The sequence below is a fragment of the Solanum lycopersicum genome, chromosome 6 (assembly GCF_036512215.1).
Source record: "Solanum lycopersicum chromosome 6, SLM_r2.1".
Taxonomy (NCBI): Eukaryota; Viridiplantae; Streptophyta; class Magnoliopsida; order Solanales; family Solanaceae; genus Solanum; species Solanum lycopersicum.
Genome location: NC_090805.1, coordinates 48,694,229 through 48,713,895, shown reverse-complemented (window position 1 = coordinate 48,713,895; position 19,667 = coordinate 48,694,229). Strand labels below are relative to the sequence as shown.

Genomic DNA, 19,667 nt, shown 5'->3' with positions numbered 1-19,667 from the left:
TATTTAAGCAAAGGAAATTGTTATCTATATATGTTGATCCCAATAAACAATACGTAATTAACCAAAAATGCAATAATCTATAAGGTACTATATAAGCTTGTCTTTCCTCAATTCCGCCATTCAAAAGGGAAAAGGAAGGGTAAAAGAGCGCGAAAACCCTAGCTTACAGTCTCTAGCTCCGGTATGTCAATTCCACCGGAATCTCCCTCTGAACATAACGAAGAAGCACCGGAACAAGAATTTCAGAGCAGTACTCATCACCCTCCTGCTCCTTCTGGTGAGGTAATCCATGAAAATGTATTCATCACACAGTATACCAATTCCTGTTGATATTGAGTCTTTGAATAGTTTTGAGATGTGAATTTATTAGGGTTCTATTGGTCAATATTCGGTGGTAGACTTACATTTGTTGCAATTTATTTACTTTTTTTTATTGTTCCATGCACTAGCTAATGTATCATGTAAGGAATCTGGTTGAAAGGATGTCATCCGCGTACTAAATTCCTGCTAAATCCATATCTAGAAGCTGATATATTGTGAGGTGAAATGATTCCACTTTTGCTGGATTGACAAAGGACTCATTGTTATCTTCTATAATTTAACACTTCCTCGGTTTCATATTACTCAACCCCATTGCCCCCAAGGCTTAGCACGAGCGACAAAAGGTAGAGGATTTGTGGCTTAAGTCGCAGGTTCAAGCCCCACAGCACGCAAATCAAAGCGCAGTATTTAGGTAGAGAAGGGTAGAGGGGCGGGCTCATTATCCACGGAGTGTAGAAGGCTGTGATTGGTCCGAAGGGCGGGTCAAAGACGGATTTCCCGGTTATAAATAAAAAGGATATTTCTTCACCCGGTTCAAAAATGATGCACTTTTGCTGGATTATGTCTATGAAATGAAGGAAATTCATCAAAATTTGTCTGTGTTTTACCAATTTTGACTCATTTATGTTGAAGACGACCGTATTAGACTTTGGTCCCTAATGCTAATCAACTTTTCAAAGCTAGATATTTCTAGACTGACAAGAATTCTTGCATTAGTGTAGTGAGAAAGGAAAACTGCACAAAGAGAATGTTTCATCTTTGTAACTTGCACTACTAGAGCAACAACAAAGAACTGGTTAAGTGATTTTTTTCAGCTAAAAATTTAACGACTATATACGCCATTATGATAAATTATTGGAATCCAGGAATATCTGGTAGGTTGTAAGAAGCTCCCAATACAGAGGCACTAACTGTAACCCATTTGAAACTTCTCTTACTCATGCTTAACATTAACAAGTGGAAGATTGACCAATATTGCATGTTGAGACTTTCTGACTGCTGGTTTGGCAAGGCTTGTGCATCACATAAATAGAACACTGCTACTTATTGATGGTGTGTTCTTATTTTTTCTTTATATTATATGCCAGACACTGGTTACTTCTCGCTCAAAAGTTTTTGATAGATTAAGCCTACATTTATTTTTTAGATTCTTTTTTCAATTAGTTTGGCTTCTTCTCTCAAGGCATTATGATTTATTCTGCAGCTATTTGATATAACAACCACAGTTGATCCGGCTTATATAATATCTTTGATCCGGAATCTCCTATCAGAAAATGTGAAGCATGGAGAAAGAAGCAAGATAACCACATCTTCTCCTCCTGAGAATGAAGGAGACCAGAGCTGGTCTATTGATGAGTCTAAAAATATGAAGAATGTTGAAACTTTTGTCAAACAATCAGTAGATGACAAGTTCTATTGCCAAAATGAGCGTGAGGATGTGGCAGTAGGAGAAGAGGCTTGGGAAGAGTTTGGCTGCATTTTATGGGATCTAGCAGCTAGTAAAACTCATGCTGAATTCATGGTATTTAGAACTTCTACTTGTCTAGAAACTTGATTTTTTTCTGTTGGCTGGAGGAAGAGTGGGTCGTTTCACCCATTCGTTTCTGTTTTTGATATTTACCTAAGAATAAAGCAGAAGTTTTCCTTATTTTTTATAGTTATGATAAGAATTTTTTGTACAATCAGGAGCATTTTGAAGGCTACGCAAAAGAGGCCTTCCAGTTTCTTATTTGAAGCTCTGGTTAAGAAGCATTTATTCTGAAGAGACTTAGGCCTAGGCGTAGACACTGGAATTCTTACGTCGTTGATAATATTTTCAGGAAAGAAGAGGAAGTTTCTTGTTTTTTTTTTAATATAGTTATGATTAGAAATTTTTATACAATCAGGGGCATTTTGAAGATTTTGCTAAGAGGCCTTCCAATTTCTTAGTTGAAGCTCTGGTTAAGAAGCATTTATTCTGAAGAGACTTCGACCTAGGCGTAGACACTGGAATTCTTATGTCATTGAGAACATCTTCAGGAAAGAAGAAAAGGTTCCTTGTGTATTTAGTATAGTTGTGATAAGAAATTTTTATACAATCAGGGGCATTTTGAATGCTTTGCAAAAGAGGCCTTCCAGTTTCTTAGTTGAAGCTCTGGTTAAGAAGTATTTTATTCTGAATAGACTTAGGCCTAGGTGTAGACACTGGAATTCTTATGTCATTGAGAATATTTCAGGAAAGAAGAAGAGGAGGTTTCTTGTGTAGATACTGGCATCCAGTTTTTCTGTTTCAGATGGTTGGTGCTTGGTGTACCCTGCTGTATATTGTCTATACAAGCTTCCAGCAGCTTAGGAAAGAAACTTCCCATTTGGATGATCAAAGCTTTATAAACTTATCCAAAGAAAAAGAGGATCAGGGGTCGGTGGGTTGAATATGCTTATTGGGAGGATAGCCTTCCATATACACATGTTCACTACTCTAGTCTTTAGAGGGATGATTAAGTTCTATGTGCAGGTTGAAAACTTTGCCCTAGAAGTGCTTTTGGCGACTCTGATGGTCTCAAAATCTGCACGAATTACTGTAAGTCTTCCTTTATTCTTCTGATGGATCCTTCTTCTTTTTGGAGGTTTACTTCATTATATTTAGGTATTCTGATGACTCAACTTGAGATATGGTTTGATGAAATCATTGCATGTAAACAGGAAATCAACCTTGGTATTATTGGGAACCTAGCTTGCCATGATGTCTCACGGAAAAAAATCACTACTACGGATGGTCTGATTGGAGCAGTACTGCAACAATTGTTTCTAGATGACACAGCATGTCTCTGTGAAGCATGCCGGTACAATATTATTTTATGACAGAATTTAATAACTGATTCTGCCCTAATATTGTTTATCTTGTTGCTAATATCTAACTTTTACTGAGGGAGTATAACTTAGCCCACACTGTTTTTTCTTTCAACCTTCTTTTGGGGGATTGGGGGCAACAAAAATGGTAGTAATATTTATATTACAGTGCTATCATGTAGAATTTCATTCTTATGCTTGTTACTATTAATCTGGAATCATTGTTATGTTTGTTACTGTTAAGTATTACTTTTTTAAAAAATTGCAACCCAAATTATGTCGCTGTGAAAGTCCTCTACCGTTGACTTGAGATCCCAGTTCAGTATTTTCTATTCTAAGAACATGTGATAAGATGCATCATAATTTCCTGTAGCCTTTGCTTTATCATGATCAAATTTTCTTATAATTGGCATTACCTACAGGCTGATAACTTTATTTCTTCCAAGCAACGAATGTGGTTTTTTGGCAGAAGCACTGCAACCTGAACATATTTTATGTCGTATTTTATGGATTGTAGAGAACACTTTGAACATTCAGCTTCTTGAGAAGGTAGCAATGACTGGCTTCAATTTTCCATGTAGCTTTTCATTTTTCAATATTGTCTCTCTATTCTGACTTTCTTGAATCTGGGTCTTGCAATTTAAAAAGTTGTATATATGTTCCCTATTGGATGAGTCTAATGGCATTTGTTTGTATTTCTCGACTTTCACCCTATATCAAATAAATGTCTCCTTCCAAAGACAAACTTGATGCTAAAGTGGCATACTCACTGTTATTGTGGTCACCATCATCATTTTTTTTAATCATCACTGATTCGTAGATGACACACTTCCAAATACTTCTACCAATAACTTCTCTAGGAGTTGTGAAAGGGTTGATATTCTTTTTGTAATATAAAGATTACTTTATGGTTAGCGGCACAGCAACTGTTTTTGAATCAAATGTAATTCGAGTATGGTATCTGGAAATAGTATCTGTCAGATAGATAAAGTCATTAAGTTCCTAATCTGTTTAGTTTTGTTGAAAGAGATCTAATACCATCTTTTTCCCTTCTGAAATGTTCTTCTACTATTATTCTTTTTAACAGTCTTTGTGCTGCTTTCTATTCTGCTATTGCTCCGCATTGCGTTTGATGTAATTTTTTCTTGTCTACAGAGCATTAATCTTCTCTTAGCAATAGCAGAAAGTAAGCAGGATGTGGTTGCGATACTGCTACCACCACTGATAAAATTAGGTCTCCCACGCAGTCTGGTTGATCTCCTATCTGTTGAGATAAGCAAGTTAACCCCTGAAGAAAGATTACCTGAAAGGTCTGGTCTTTTCTTATCTTGGGATGGCCTTTTCTAGGAGGAGCAGTTTAATTTTTTCTCCGTTCACTGCTAATTTTTTTCCTGCTAATATGATTGCTGATTATTGTGCCGCAATTCTTCAGGACTTTATTCCTCGGCATGTTGTACTTCTCTTTAATATTTTTCATGTTAAACATTATTCGTATCATGAATAGGTTTTCTACTTTTTGGAGTTCACATTACTTGGTTTTCTCTGTGCAAGAATTGGGAATTATATAACATAGAAGCAGATAGCAGCTCATCATTTTTGCAGTCATCCTCCTTCCCCCCTCATGCTCTAATGCTCATGCATGAGGCTTTCCTTTAAATTATCATTGTGGTGAACCTCTGTGGTTGCAGTTCACTGATCAACTGATAAAGTGATTATGTGCTACATCAGGTATTCCATTCTAGATTTGATTCTTCAGACTGTTGAAGCGCTTTCAGTCATTGATGATTATTCACAAGAAATCTGCTCAAACAAGGAACTCTTCCAACTACTTGTTCAATTGATCAAGCATCCAGATAAAGCTGAGGTATGCTGTTAACAGCTTGCAGAACCTTCTCATGTTTATCCTTACGTATCTCAAATTGTGCCAAAGATTAGTGGAAGCACAGTTTCCCTTATTATGCATATATCAAACAACTTGAGAGAACAAAATGTGGAAGTAAACAATAAAGTAGGCTGCATAGAACTTTATCCCCCCAAAAGAAGAAGAATAAGGTAGTCCTGAAATATTACTGCAGTAATTGATTCCTTAAGCAGAGGCTATTTCCTAATATATGCATTGCCTGCAGTTTGCCAACTCTTGTGTTACTGCTTCAGTTTTGACAGCAAATATTCTGACTGATGTAACTGATCTGGCTTTAGAGATATCACAGGGTGAGAGTTCATAATTGCACCAACACATGCTAGCCTGATTTTTTTGGCCTTAGTTTATGTCAATTTATCGAATCAGTAATGACCCTTGGATCATTTCAGATACACTTTTCTTAGAGGGTCTACTTGGTGTGTTTCCTTTTGCTTCTGATGATACTGAAGCACGGAGCGCAATTTGGAGCATTCTTGCAAGGTTGCTGGTGCGAATTCAAAAAACTGATCCGTCAAATCTGCACCAGCATGTCTCAGTTCTCACAAGCAAGTCAGAGGTGGTTGAGGATGAACTTCTTATCTATGATGTTGATGATTCCAGGGAAGACCATAGAAGTTCCACCAAATTAACAGCAAGAACATTTGCTGTATCCTTCTTCATATATATTCAAAAGTATTTTTATTTTTTGAAGATAAAAGAATTGTCCTCACTAGTGTCCACGTTTCTTTTTCTAACTGATGTTACTTTCTGGTAGTGTTGGAAAGGAATGTGCCTGAGTAGAGTGCACCGGATATGGAGGATTCCCATAGCGGACACCGCCTAGTTTGGAATTGGTTCATAATTGATTGATTGATTTTTATGTTACCTTCCGAATTCTCTGTTTCCTTTCATTGTTGAATAGCTAAATGGAATTGTTGAAATTTTAAGTCGATGGAGAACCCTTGACGACCACATGAAGGGAACCCTTTCTATGGAAGGATGCTATGTGAATGAAGGAGAAGTTGATAAAATGTTGTACTACTGTTACAAATACACCAAGTAAGATTGCTTCTATTTTTTCTTTGGTAACCATCCTATATGGAATTCAGACGTGCTTGAGAATTCTTATTCCTGTTTGGTGTTTGTAGATTTGACTGTATTTGGTTTCAGAACCAACTATTGTTCCAATTGCTGATTCATAAATGAATTCAGAACTATCTTTGCTCTATATCTTATTTTCATGGTTGTTAGATACTAATGTTTGCTAAGCTGCTAATACAATCTTCATTTCAAAGTAAATGACACAGGTATATCGCCGGAGGAGAACTCAAGAATGATCCAACTATTGACTGATAAATTTAACACGATGAAGAAAGATGCATGCTCATCATTTATCTGGGCAATCTACGGGTATTCGGTAAAACAGCTAAAAGGGAATGACCTCACTTCAGGCTATCTCTCTGAAAATACCCGTGGAGAAGTGGTTTGGCTGATGTTGTAGAAGTGGCACAAAATACAAGTGTTGGCTTGGTTTAACATCCTTGAGAATCTCTTCTTCACTCGCAATACATGGTGCTGATTGATTCTATGAGCTGTCGTCTCGGCTTGCTGTTTAGGTATCTGGCCTCTAGCTGCTCGGGAGTTATCACTAATGAACTACAGGAAACTTAAGTAGCTTCAAAACTGTCCCATGTAGAGGTTATCGCCATTCCATCCCACAATTCTTGTAGATAGTTCCAGAGCGTTGTGCAGTTTACCCGATTCACTGTCTACTTGTGGAATAGTTCCAGAGGTCGGCGATGACACAGTTGCATCTATGATGAAATTGTGCAGGACTCGGAGTCCAATTTTGCTGCATGATGCTTCGTCTTATGGAAAGGAAAAACACGTCCAGTACTACCGCTCATATCGTGGACAAACTAAAACTTGTTTTCCTGATCTTCTATGAGAAGAAACTGATTTCTAACTTGCTTGTTCATATAATTTTGCATTTGGTGGTCAATGGAAAGAGCAAATATTATTTTATGATATAAGCTGTCTTTAGACTTCGTTTATTGACGTGATTTTGATCCCAAAAATGATGCACGAGTAGACGATTTCCTTGTTGCTAGTGGGGATTTTAAGCTGGTTATTTCTCACAGAACATAGAACATACCTTTTTTTTTCTTTTCATCTGACCATCTCTAAGAGGAGATACATCACACTAATTTTGGAATTTTCGAACCTGAGATGGTACTCTAGTAATTTCTTTTAAATGGAACTTGGTTAGTAGAAAAAATAAAAATCGTATAAGTATTTCTTCAGCAGTTAATGTTTGAAGTGATATTCAAACATCTATTTCTTCTCTGCTTTTGTAGTTCTTTGCAAAACAGAATTTTAAATTTCACAATGCGTCAGCAAATGTTACTAAGTTGAGGTCAATGAAATCCGTAACAGAAATTTGCACAAGTTGTGACACTCAGCAATGCCCCTCAGACCTAAATAATTTAAGGCGACCAGAGTTTAACTCGACTTGGCTATAGAAATTTGAGAATTAGATTACATAAGTCAGAAATGCTACTTTTTTGAGTTAGAAACTTACAATCAATGCAGACGGTGCCCCAGTTACCAACTTGATTTTGCGGTGTTCCTTTCGTGGGGCTGTGTCTCAAGTCATTCAAGTCCTCTCCGGAATTGTGTTACGCAGTTCTGGTAACAACACTACTGTACTCATATTTACACCCCATATTTTTTTAACTCTTTCCTCTGACCTTTACTTTGTTCTTCCTCCACGTATCAAAATATCTTTGATGTCATAGCTGAATATTTATCTGTTCTGACATTTCCGTTATACCCGAATAAACTCTATCACCGCCTAACTCTGTACCTGAGGCACCAGCAGCAACTCGTAGAACATCTTCTATCAAGGCAAAGTTCCCCAGAATGTCAACATGGGCACCACTCTCTGTGCCTCTCCCCTCTAGCAGACTAGCTGGTGGCTTGTGCTGGTGTTCTCTTATATAAGTAGTGATGCCTGAGGGGTTGAAACGTGTCTTGCCTCGCCATCCTTTTGCGCACATGAAGCCAGCGCTCACGACTGGTACACTCTCATCTCCATCGACAAAGTATACTCCACCACTCAAGCAACCATTATCGCTTCCATCTGCAGAGATATCAATCTGAATAGGAATGCTCTTGCATCTGTCAGAAGGTGATATCTTGTAGACATATGATCTTTCAGTGGGAATTCCCACTCCATATGAACAGAAGATTTCCATATCCGGAGCATCTGGCAAGCTGAAAAATGATGTTGACTATTAACATACCAAGAAACACAACGGACCTAAATGAAGCACGCTTCCTCATTAACACAACGTTAGTACATTTGGCGGAAAAATAGAAAAAGGGATAGTAATGTCACTACTTGTTCGCACTTACATGGTTTCAAGTGGATTTGACCAATACTTATAATGACTATACTTTGGGTCTTCTAAGTTATCTGCTAATCCATGGGAGAAGTGTACCTCAGCGCGCTGCATCGTCTTTGGTGCTACAAACCTGAGAAGATCTGTTAGAGTTCTTGCCGTGTAGGCTTTATTTTCAGTCACTCTCTTGATGCTCTCCCGACTCAGCCCGTTATATTCTGTCAAGAAGTCTTCACATGATGTGCTGGAAGTGCGCGTGCTTCCGTTCAAGATCTTCTGTTATAAAACAACTCATTCCATTTTTAATCACATTTCAAGGGAATAAGAGGTATGTATGAATGTCAACAAGTATTCTTTTCAAATGTAAATTGAGATAAGAACTCATAGTTTTTACCTTTGGATCTATAAAAGAGAGTTGTGACGAAGGTACCTCAGATGCTACTTTCCCAAATGATACTAATCTTCCATATTTTGCCAGTTCTTTTACCTGGATACTCCTCTGAGGGTTGGTATTATTTCCGTTGTTCTCCTTTGAAGAGTAATGCAGGTATTGTGTCTTCGCTGAATGACATACATTTTCTTCTTCTGGGGACCTATTCAGATCGCCCCAGACCGTCTCTCCTCCTTTCGGTAGCAATGAAATGATGGAGTCCCATGTTCGAAACACCCTCATAACATGTTGAAAGGTTTGAAAACCAAAGGTCTCTAAATCAAACAGACCAGGAGCCATGGCTCTGCAGAAGTAAATGTGATCAGTACCTCATTGGTGGTAGAAAGGAATCAAATATGAAAAATTGGAGGTGCTAAACGCAGTGATAGATCAACTTATATACCGAAAACAAAAAGCAAAGGAATTTGCTTTTGTTGATTTCCCATTTATGTGATTATGACGCAAAAATAGACATGCAAATGGGACTTCTCTACCGTTAAAAACTAACTAAAAACACAAGAGAGGATAATGGTTGATGAATAGCATTACAAACCTGATAAACGCAACATCTTTTCCCTCAGCAGACAATATATTAGCAACAGCCTTTGGTACTCCAAGAAATGCCGGACCGATATTCATGATTGCTTTAATGTGCTTGGCACACCAACCTGGTCCACCACCCCCTCCAATAGGGGTAGGTGCTTCAACCCATTTAAGGAAGTGGAGAAAATAGTTGACACCCATTGAGTGAGGCACTGCCACCACTTTCTTGTAGCCATTTGTAACATACAAAAGCTCAATTTTTCTCTTTAGCCTGCTCAGAGATTGGTCTCTGATCTGCTTGCTCCCAAATTAAAGAGAATGTATCAGAATTACATCAACAATGTCCTCAAGCAGGACAACAACCTCTAGACTTTTTCGACCAAATGAATAAAGAAACTTTTTTTTTCTTTCATACAGTACATATGTCCTTTACAATATTTGCAACTTCTACTGTAAATGGAGTGACCTAGACAGTAAGGATTCATATCGCTGACCTCAACTTGCTTGTAGTTATAGGATTAGTAGCAACGAAAACAACAAGTAATAGTAAGATCGAAGAAATGAAGAAGATAAATTTAATACCTCTGTATTTTGGAAGGATAGCCTCCAGTCATATGAAGCCATATACATATTCTTCTGTTCATAGCCAATCTTTGCCAAATTTTCAATAAGATTAGCCCAAACAAAATAGCCAGGAGCAAAATAATCAGCTGCTACTAATCCTGTAACTGCACGTACTCGAATTCCCGGTGGATCAAGCCCAGTTTCATTATCCAAAGATAGGTGCTCCAACCAACATAACGGCCTAATTCAATTGCAGAAAAGATTTTCAACTCGGATTTAAAACTCTGCATTATCCGATTAAATCAAAGGTAATTCCAATTCTGCAATGGCTAATTTCACGAATGATCACTGAACTTTACCGTTATAGCTGGTAAAATACAATTACTTAACTTGACTTAACAAAACTTTGTAACTTAAATATTATAAAGACGAACCTCTTGAATATTTCAGAAAAGCTACCACCCCAAAGTCTCTTACGAAATAAGCCTTCAGAACAAGGCTTGCCCTCCCAAAGTTCAAGACCACCAGTTACAATCCCAGGCACCAAAACAACAGGGTGATGAGCATTCAACCCTTCATTTTTTAGCCTACTCCCAGGTAATTCAGCTAATTTAAAACCTGGCAAAATAGCAGGCAAAAAATTGCATAGAAATAAAAGTAGCCACCAAGTTATACACAAGAATCCAATTATCCAAAAACAGTTATCTATACACCTCCATTCATTATCATCCCTGCTACTTTTCTTGTGTTTTGGCTTTTCATAAACAGACACAGCTTTTTCTTGTTTCTTGTCAAATGATTCATGAGTGACCACTGAAGAACGCTTTAATGGTTCAAGAAAACAGAGCTTACAATATTGAAGAATTGAACTAAAGATTCTAACTTTACAGTCTAAATAGTTAGAAATAGCACTCAAATTGACCTGCAAAGCTGTAGTAAGCTGTGTTTTCAAGAAATGGAAGAACCCCATCAATTCAGAATGCAGAATTGAGAAGAGCAGAGTAACAAACAAAATTTTGGAAAATAATGAAACTCCATAAGGATCAAGAGAAGTGATGAAGGTGATAGGTTAGTAGTAAGCACTAGTTACACGTGGCAGTAGATGGAGTCAGAGGTGAAGAGAAATTTTCTCTTTCTCCGTATCGGGAGATAATATTTAAATTTGAGTGTGAGAATAGTCTCTGTCTTTTGGCAAGTTTTAACGTTTAGTTGTGTGATGAAATCGAGGGTTGTCTACAAAGACGTGTGTCCTTGCTTTGTGCATTACATGCAAAGAATGACACATCTCGAACCTCAATCGTCAACACTTCTCGAGATACAAATAGATAGTTCCAATATTAAAATCCGAATTATCGGGAAAATAGCACACCTTATTAGAAATTAGAAAACACAGATATCTAAATGGTCTAGTGGGAAAAAAAGCAGAAAAATAAAATTTAAAAATTGAGGTAGAACATAGAAGAATAGCTAATTCCCCTTTATTTAATTTAGGGGCCGTTTGATTTACACGCAAATTATAAGATGAAGATGGTAATGCAGACGTAGGTAAAACTCTCCGGAGAGGATTTTATTATATGAATATTTAAATTCGATAACTCTAATTAAAAAGAAAAAATCATATCTACTGTAGCATATTCGTTGATCTGCTTTGTTTGCAATGGATCCAAATCGGAAAGGCCCTAGTAGAGGAAGTGGACTGGGCTTCAGACAGTTAATTGGGCTTAGTAGATCGGCCCAAGTACTAGCCTTGTCGGAGTACTGGATCAGTCAACTTCGTCAAATAGTTCTATTTAATATGGCCACTTTTTAGTTATTGGCAATTTCTGCAATTAAACTATTGGCCAATAGCCAAAATGGTCTTTTTTGCTTTTCAATATTCGATTTATAGAGCTGGTCACTTGAATCTACGTCACTAAGGGACTCAATAGAGAAAAGTGTTTTTTATCAAAGAATTTTTCATTCTCCAGATATAACTCAATACGTCTAATTAAGGGTGAAATGACCTTATCCAGTACACCATATCTTTGATGATTTCATATTTTCTGTGTATCATATTTTATTTAAATTGCTATTAATAATCTATTTTAAATATCCCCGATAAAAATTACTAAAAGCAACTTTTATTTGAATAACAGATAGTTTTATTTGTGATAAATTTCTGCTTAATTCTAAGTTTTAAACTCAACCTCCTCATCCATATGGCCTAAAAATGAAGAATTAAGGAGAAGGATTATTATTTGGTCAATTCATTGTATTAAAAGCTATATAGATTAGAGTACACATAATTTAAAGTTTTGAACTGATGATTATAATACTATTTTAAGGATAGTATAGTGTTTTGTCCTTCTAGTTATATATTTTATATTTGCACATTATATTTAAAAGTAAATTTATGAGTTCAAATTTAAGTTGTATCATAATTTATTGATCTCAAAATATATTAATTATTTTTGTACTACTATCTTACATCTCGTTCGTCAAATTTCCAAACCCTTTACATATGATTCATACTCTTTTTACTTAATTTTCAGTTAAGGAGTTATAAGCACATGTTTATTAAAAATAAGTAGAAAAAATCATTAATTTTAGTTATCAAAACTTAAGTATAAGTGACAACTTCAGAATTTACATGTAACTATATTTGTAAATTTAATAGATAAAGACCTCAAGAAATTTATAACTCAAACTTTAATTTTAACTTTATAAATTACTAATTAATATTAAACATTTATAATCAAACTAAATTTAGTGTAAGATACTGCTCATTGGTTGCGTGTGGGACAGGTTAGCATGAAGCGTGGACAGCTCATTGGTTGACTGCTGCTCAATCACATGACACAGTTGGAAACTTTTTTATGGCGTGTCTTGCTCAATTTATATTAATTAAAATATTATTTAAACATATAATTTTATTTTCAAAAAGTTAAATATTTTCTCATAAAAATAATCAGAACTTTTCCAATGCAAACAGGAATATTATTAGATGTATTCATCATGCTTATAAATAACTTAATTAAAATATCGTATTAATAAATCACAAATTTACGTAATTCTTTTATAGATAAATTTGTGATAATATATTATTTCAAACATTCAAATAAACATAATCTTACAAAGATACATTATTCAATAAATTAATAATAATAACTAGCTATGTTTTAAAAATACATTCATAAATGTTATATATTTATAAACTAATAAGAAATAATATAAATCACGATATATTTAATTTCTTATCTATCCTCGAAAATCATTTTTTTTTAACTTTTATAAGGGTGAATAAATAATTGGAAGGTGAAGAGGAAAAATATGTTACTAGCAATAGCAAGTTATAACGAATTGGTGAGAGATGAAGAAAAGCAGAGAAAATCCAGTGGCTAGTAACATTTTCCGTGTGCAGTATTTATTTTATTAAACGCGTACATAGGCAAGCAATGAATGCAGCCACACACTCCCTCCTTTTACTTCCTTTAAATACATCCCATCAAATTATTTTCTCTTCTTCACCGTCATTTTCCCCATAGCATTTGTTTCCCTTCAGAGAAGCAACGAATTTCTATCTTTCAGAGTGGAAGTTAACGAACAAGTAGCAGTTGTAGAGAATTTTGGAAATGGCAGGAAGGGTAGATCTGGACGGAAATCCGATTAAGCCGATTACAATATGTATGATTGGTGCCGGAGGTTTTATTGGCTCGCATCTATGTGAAAAATTGATGTCGGAGACGCCGCACAAGGTGCTCGCCGTCGATGTTAGCAATGACAAGATCAAGCATCTTCTCGAACCGGCTACTCTCGCCTGGGCTGATCGTATTGAGTTTCACCGTATCAACATTAAGAACGATTCTCGTCTTGAAGGCCTTATCAAGATGGCAGATCTGGTAATTTCATTTCGCGCTTTCTTATTGTTCTTTTTTTTCCCCGCGCATTTTTATTTTTCTTCTTGTTTTCTGCATTTTGTTTGCTTCTCATGGATCTATGCGTTGCGAATAGGGAATCGTGTTATCACGAAATTCTGTTCGTACTATTATGTGTAGCGTTCATAGCTAGCTTAATGCATAACATTCTGAAATAATTATTTATTGGAATCTATGTTGTGAATTTGAGATCTGAGTTTCATCATTGTCGTGTTGCGTAAGGCAATTTTCACAGATTTCTCAAAATGAAAGAGAATTTCCAGAGGCTTTTTCATGTGGCTATTTGTGGCCTCTAAAGCTTTTGTGTCCATGAATATCATGTACTTGACTGTATTGTTTAATCCTGTATGTTTGGATTATTTTATCATTTTAGTGTGATCTTACTGTAATCATGGACTACTTTATGCACCCACACAGCTTTAGACCCATTTTCCTTGAATTTTTAAATGCTGATCCTGTCAAATCATTGACTGTTGCTGACTTCTGTCTTTTCTTGTGATGTAGACCATCAATCTTGCTGCGATCTGCACTCCAGCTGATTACAACACTCGTCCACTTGATACCATTTACAGCAACTTCATTGATGCTCTTCCAGTGGTACGCATCTATCACTTTTAACTTCATGCAGCCTTTCATTGCTCATATTAGTTACTGGAAATGAATCTAGTTGAGATAGATAGTATTGATTCTGGTGGTTAATACTTTGACTGTTGAATATTTCTTTTCTGTTGAATTTACTGTGTGAACTTTATGTGAAATGATTAATACAGGTGAAGTACTGCTCAGAAAATGGAAAGCGACTTATTCATTTTTCCACCTGTGAAATTTATGGGAAAACAATAGGAGCCTTTTTACCCAAAGACAGCCCACTGCGGCAGGTGAGACTTCACTAACATCCTATTTCTGCCATATTTAATACAAAACTTAAGGTAAATCTTGCTTTGTATTTTCTTCATATATCATGTCATTTCAGGGAGTTTGTGTCCTATCCTTATAAATGATAATTAATGTTCACTATGTTATTTGATATATCTATAGCATACTTGGATGTTCTAAATTCGGTATTATTATAACAAAATGTGATGTGATGGTGATGTTAATTAAGTAAAGTTCGTTCTGGATGTTTGTTTCTATTTAGGTATTATGACTTGGAATGAAGTTCCTTATCTCATTCTTCTCTTTTTAGTCCTATTCAATGTTAAGTGGCAAATAGTTCTTTTGTTTTCAGGAGCTATTTGTTGCTACAGCTTTTATTTGCATCTTATGGATGCAATTGCTAATGAAATCTTTTCCTGATAAAAGACGTTGTCTGCCTCTAGTTCTTGTCTTCTTTTGATCCTTTTTTCCTCCCCTTTCTCGCTCAATGATGAATATTGAGATTTTGGCTAATTCAGTTTACTGATTAAGCCATGTTTGCAATATGTTTGGCATACATTGATATTTTTGTGAATTTAAAGATATATTTGGACTGCATGAATTTGTTAAATGAGTAAAGTTGAGGAGAAACTAAGGAACTGCCTTGAAAATGTTCAATTATAGGAAAAGCTTAGGAAGCTAGTTATCTTTGTCTATGCCAGCTCGTGTAAAGCTTGATGATTGATTCAGCTTCTGGCAAATTTTGTGGACAAAGATATATTAGTAGTTAGAGAAAAGTTGCCTCAAGTTGTTCTAGTTGTGTTGTCATAGAGTTCTGGTTATAAACTTTGGTTTGATATTTACTGACTTGAGGAAGTTGTGTTTATGTGTGGGGGGATCTTGATAGGTCCGTCCAGAGCTCCTCTTAGGTCTCAACATGGGCTTAGTTTATACTATTTACAACTTTAGTATACAATGTTTAAGTTGCTTTGTTCCATAGTTCTTTTAGGTAGCTTTAACTTGTTCAATGAAGCATCTTTTTTCCTCTTAAAATAAAACTTAAGGAAGTGGTTGATACTTAACATTTGTGTGCTTATGTATTTGTAATCCTCTGTGATACGCAGTTCTTGGGAGTTTTGAGTAATTGCTAAGTGATTAACAACTGAAAACAATGTGTGTGTTTTTGTATGTTGCATGGATTATCATGTAGGTTGAATTTTAGTAGTAACTCTATGGTTACTTGTATTGTAAAATCATGGATGTTGTAGTGCTCATTCATTTACCATCTTCTGGTATTATTCAAATTTTGGAGATGTTTTAATTCTTTCTCCTGATTATCTCTTAGGATCCTGCATACTATGTGCTTAAGGAAGACACCTCCCCTTGCATTTTTGGACCTATTGAGAAGCAGAGGTGGTCATATGCCTGTGCAAAGCAATTGATTGAGAGGTTGATATATGGTATGTAAAGTTTTGCCTGTTTTTAAAGTTGAATATTCTCTCTCCTGTAATTCTTATGCATACTATTTTGCAGCTGAGGGTGCTGAGAATGGTTTAGAATTCACTATTGTAAGGCCGTTCAATTGGATTGGTCCTAGAATGGATTTCATTCCGGGCATTGATGGTCCTAGTGAAGGTGTTCCACGAGTGTTAGCTTGCTTTAGTAATGTATGAATGATTTGTTTTCTGATTTATTTTGATTGAATTGAAACCTAAATATGTTCACTTGTATCTCACTTCCTATTATTTCATTCTCTCATTTCAGAACCTCTTAAGACGTGAACCGCTGAAATTAGTGGATGGTGGGGAATCACAGAGAACTTTTATATATATCAAGGATGCTATTGAAGCTGTTCTCTTGATGATTGTTAGTTTGCCCGCTTATCTTCTTTCGTGTGAATTTTTCAGATGCATAGAACAATATGCTGATTCAATTATTTTCTATCAGGAAAATCCTGCAAGGGCCAATGGTCATATTTTTAATGTGGGCAATCCTAACAATGAAGTTACTGTGCGACAGCTAGCTGAAATGATGACCAAGGTTGTGATTACCATTGTGTTTTTCCTTTGATATTTCTTGGTGTGGTGGCTTTTTTAGTTTTACATTTCAGTGTGGCATCTGTCCATCCATTTCCTTAGCTCCTATTTCTGCATAACAGGTCTATTCGAAGGTGAGTGGAGAATCTTCTCTTGAAACGCCTACCATTGATATAAGTTCGAAAGAATTTTATGGAGAAGGGTATGATGACAGTGACAAGAGAATTCCGGATATGACTATAATCAACAAACAGCTTGGTATGCATGTATTTTCTCATGTATTGAATAATTTATACATTTTACTGGTTTTAAGAATATTCTGACATTTTGAATTGTTGTTTGACCAGCTTGGAACCCGAAAACCTCCCTATGGGACTTGCTTGAATCAACACTCACCTACCAACACAGGACATATGCTGAGGCTATCAAGCAGGCCATGTCAAAGTCAACTGCAAATTGAGGGAAGGTGGAGCAGTTGCTCATATACGTTTAACTTCTTTTTGCCACTCACACTTTGAAAATCTATAATAGCTGATGGTTGTAAGCATCATGTATCCTATTTTGTAAGTCGTGACATCAGTCATTAGGGAATTGTGTCATAGGTTGATGTAATTTTGTTACTAGAGAGACTTGCCAACAACAGTTATCAGGCACTAAAATGAAGGAAAGCCTGTAGTAATGTCCTTTTAGTATTTTGTTGTTCATTCTTTTGATTCTTCTGTATGAGAAAGCATCTTGTATAATTTTTTAGACCTGCTGTCTCCGGTAGTCATTTGTTCATCTGTATCAGATTGTCCTTTTTAAATGAGTTGTGTGGAATATTACTGGTAGTTTGTTTGGAAATGAAATATTTGTACGGGGGGTTTGGCATTTTGTTGGTTTGAAATGCTTATGGCTGAAATGGCATTGTGAGATGATTGGCCATAAATAGACATTGGATGGTCTTAGTCGTTGGAGCTGAAAATGGGGAAACGTTGCATTCTTTTTCGCTTTTGTATTATTCATTACGTTGATGTGACTTTATTTAAATTGGTTATTATGGTAGTTATGTTTAATCAATTGAAAGTTAAAATCCTAAACAAAATTAGGCAAGGCAAAAGAAACTTTTTACCTGCTCTAAGCCTCTAACCCGCCCCCGTTAATATCCATCCCTATACATTTATACCTAATACACACAATTCGGATTGCTAGCAGCACTAATGTGCTCTTCATGTTTACTTTATAGTTAGGCGTAATATAAAAATGTCTTTTAATTTTATTTTAGCTGGTAATTATGCCTTTCGACTTTTTATTGTGAAAAAAATAGACACTTAAATTTAGATAAAATTAAATAAGTAAACACACTTGTCCTACATAACATAAAATAAATAGACGCTGTATATAATAATATGTGGGATGACATGTTAAACGGATGTGTCTATTTGTTTAATTTTATACAAATATAAGTGTCTGCTTGTGTATACTAAAATTAGATATCATAGATGTCAACTACAACTAAGTTGAATGACACATTACGTATTATGCCTTAACAGCTAAATCACAGGAAACAAGAAACTGTTTTGATCAAAAGACACATTTTATTAGTTTTATAATGGTAAAATTATAAAACTGTAAATAATGCCAACGAAGCACCCGTGGCCTAATGGATAAGGCGTCTGACTTCTAATCAGGCGATTGTGGGTTCGAGTCCCACCGGGTGTGTTTTTCATTTTTCTTTTGTTTGCTTTGATCAATATTTGTTTTAATCCTATTTTTGTTTTGTTTGCTTTGATTAATATTTGTCTTATGCACAAGGAGAGCTTCCGTTCAAGTATCTAGGAATACCATTGTAAAAAAAAATGATCCTACTACAATGACAATCCTTGATTGAAAAAAAAAAATTATTAACAGAATCACCATATGGATTGCAAAAAAATTATTTTAGGTGGTAAAAGTACAATTGATTCAAAGTGTTATATTTGGTATCCAAACCTACTGGGCTCAATTATTTTTACTACCTACTAAAGTGTTCAAACGATTGAAGCATTCTGCAAAACTTATGTATAGTCTGAGTCCATACAATCACTAAGAGCATTAGTAGCATTGGATAAAGTTCGTTCTCCTAAATAAGTTGGGGGACTTAACTTGCCTAACTTACATCTATGAAATCAAGCTCCTATAGCCAAACTTCACTAGAATCTAGCTAACAAACAAAACAGATTGTGAATCAGGTAGATAAATACATATTATATATATATATATATATATATATATATATATATATATAAAGGACTTGGCTACTATTATAATTCCTAGCAGTGTGTTGAATGGTGAGGAAAATTATTGGGGCTTAAATAATCTTGGAGAAATTGCATATCGTCGTTCAACCTAGTCGAAGTTTCACTAAAAGTATATACCTACAACTGCTGGGGCAGCTATCACGAGTTAGGTTGAAGGGACTTATATTCCAAAACCAGGCTTGGTCAAAAGCTACATTTACGTTGTGGTTATGCCTTCATGGAAAGATGAGTAACGGCTGAAAGACTGAATAAATGGGGACTGAATGTTGATCCTATTTGTGTGCTATACAGGTCCTGTTTTGAAGATAGAGATCACTTAGTTACCAAAAAAAATATTTGTTTTAATCCAAAGGAAGCTAGAGATAGTGATTGTTTTTGTTTTAAATCATTTTACAAGAAATTTACCATCAAAATCTTCTTGTATTGTGATTTGAAATTTAGAAAATAACAAATAGTATATGTTAAAACAAATAAAGGAGATGTTAATAATGGTATCTAGGTGTCTTGTATCCTTGAGTAAGCCAGCTAATAAAGAATTTGATAGAAGAATAATCATGACACACATCCTTTCTAAATTCCTATTGCTATGCTA

General features: G+C 35.4%; 3 protein-coding genes and 1 non-coding gene across 7 annotated transcripts; 3 read left to right on the top strand and 1 right to left on the bottom strand.

Annotated features, from left to right (window-relative positions):
• On the top strand, window positions 1-7,083 carry LOC101261630 (uncharacterized). 2 transcript variants are annotated; one of them, XM_010324121.4, is made up of 12 exons: window positions 61-282; window positions 1,526-1,843; window positions 2,538-2,723; window positions 2,816-2,881; window positions 3,004-3,143; window positions 3,573-3,699; window positions 4,306-4,460; window positions 4,879-5,014; window positions 5,277-5,361; window positions 5,461-5,717; window positions 5,973-6,109; window positions 6,346-7,083. In XM_010324121.4, the coding sequence occupies exons 1-12, from the start codon at window positions 184-186 to the stop codon at window positions 6,350-6,352; spliced, it is 1,713 nt and encodes a 570-aa protein (XP_010322423.1). In that variant the 5' UTR covers window positions 61-183; the 3' UTR covers window positions 6,353-7,083. The 2 variants fall into 2 exon arrangements, with proteins under 2 accessions (XP_004242105.1, XP_010322423.1); XM_004242057.5 differs by lacking the exon at window positions 2,538-2,723 and having other exon boundaries at window positions 1-282.
• Window positions 7,084-7,424: 341 nt separating this feature from the next.
• LOC101261928 (putative phospholipid:diacylglycerol acyltransferase 2) lies at window positions 7,425-11,420 on the bottom strand. Of its 3 annotated transcripts, XM_069299451.1 has the most exons (7): window positions 10,426-11,420; window positions 10,166-10,232; window positions 10,010-10,078; window positions 9,438-9,721; window positions 8,849-9,188; window positions 8,468-8,730; window positions 7,425-8,326 (listed from the first exon to the last, which is right to left on the bottom strand). In XM_069299451.1, the coding sequence occupies exons 1-7, from the start codon at window positions 10,959-10,961 to the stop codon at window positions 7,843-7,845; spliced, it is 2,043 nt and encodes a 680-aa protein (XP_069155552.1). In that variant the 5' UTR covers window positions 10,962-11,420; the 3' UTR covers window positions 7,425-7,842. The 3 variants fall into 3 exon arrangements, with proteins under 3 accessions (XP_069155552.1, XP_004242106.1, XP_010322424.1); XM_004242058.5 differs by having other exon boundaries at window positions 10,010-10,232; XM_010324122.4 differs by having other exon boundaries at window positions 8,468-8,727; window positions 10,010-10,232.
• A 1,870-nt stretch (window positions 11,421-13,290) lies between these two features.
• On the top strand, window positions 13,291-17,644 carry LOC101245851 (UDP-D-apiose/UDP-D-xylose synthase 2). Its single transcript, XM_004241251.5, has 9 exons — window positions 13,291-13,869; window positions 14,410-14,502; window positions 14,676-14,783; window positions 16,106-16,220; window positions 16,294-16,427; window positions 16,525-16,626; window positions 16,708-16,800; window positions 16,919-17,054; window positions 17,144-17,644. Exons 1-9 carry the CDS (start codon window positions 13,603-13,605, stop codon window positions 17,254-17,256), a joined length of 1,161 nt encoding a protein of 386 aa, XP_004241299.1. The 5' UTR covers window positions 13,291-13,602; the 3' UTR covers window positions 17,257-17,644.
• A 780-nt stretch (window positions 17,645-18,424) lies between these two features.
• TRNAR-UCU (transfer RNA arginine (anticodon UCU)) lies at window positions 18,425-18,497 on the top strand. Its single transcript has one exon. It is a non-coding gene; the product is annotated as a tRNA-Arg (tRNA).
• Window positions 18,498-19,667: the final 1,170 nt, after the last annotated feature.

Coding starts and splice junctions, on each gene's coding strand:
- LOC101261630 (XM_010324121.4), top strand. CDS start 184: ATGTCAATTCCACCGGAATCTCCCTCTGAACATAACGAAGAAGCACCG. Junction 2,724..2,815: donor AAAAAGAGGATCAGGGGTCG/GTGGGTTGAATA, acceptor TTCTATGTGCAG/GTTGAAAACTTTGCCCTAGA. Junction 3,700..4,305: donor ACATTCAGCTTCTTGAGAAG/GTAGCAATGACT, acceptor TCTTGTCTACAG/AGCATTAATCTTCTCTTAGC.
- LOC101261928 (XM_004242058.5), bottom strand. CDS start 10,961: ATGGGGTTCTTCCATTTCTTGAAAACACAGCTTACTACAGCTTTGCAG. Junction 10,233..10,425: donor TTTTCTGAAATATTCAAGAG/GTTCGTCTTTAT, acceptor CAATTGAATTAG/GCCGTTATGTTGGTTGGAGC. Junction 8,327..8,467: donor TCAAATCCACTTGAAACCAT/GTAAGTGCGAAC, acceptor ATCATTTTTCAG/CTTGCCAGATGCTCCGGATA.
- LOC101245851 (XM_004241251.5), top strand. CDS start 13,603: ATGGCAGGAAGGGTAGATCTGGACGGAAATCCGATTAAGCCGATTACA. Junction 14,503..14,675: donor TCATTGATGCTCTTCCAGTG/GTACGCATCTAT, acceptor TGATTAATACAG/GTGAAGTACTGCTCAGAAAA. Junction 16,627..16,707: donor AAGCTGTTCTCTTGATGATT/GTTAGTTTGCCC, acceptor ATTTTCTATCAG/GAAAATCCTGCAAGGGCCAA.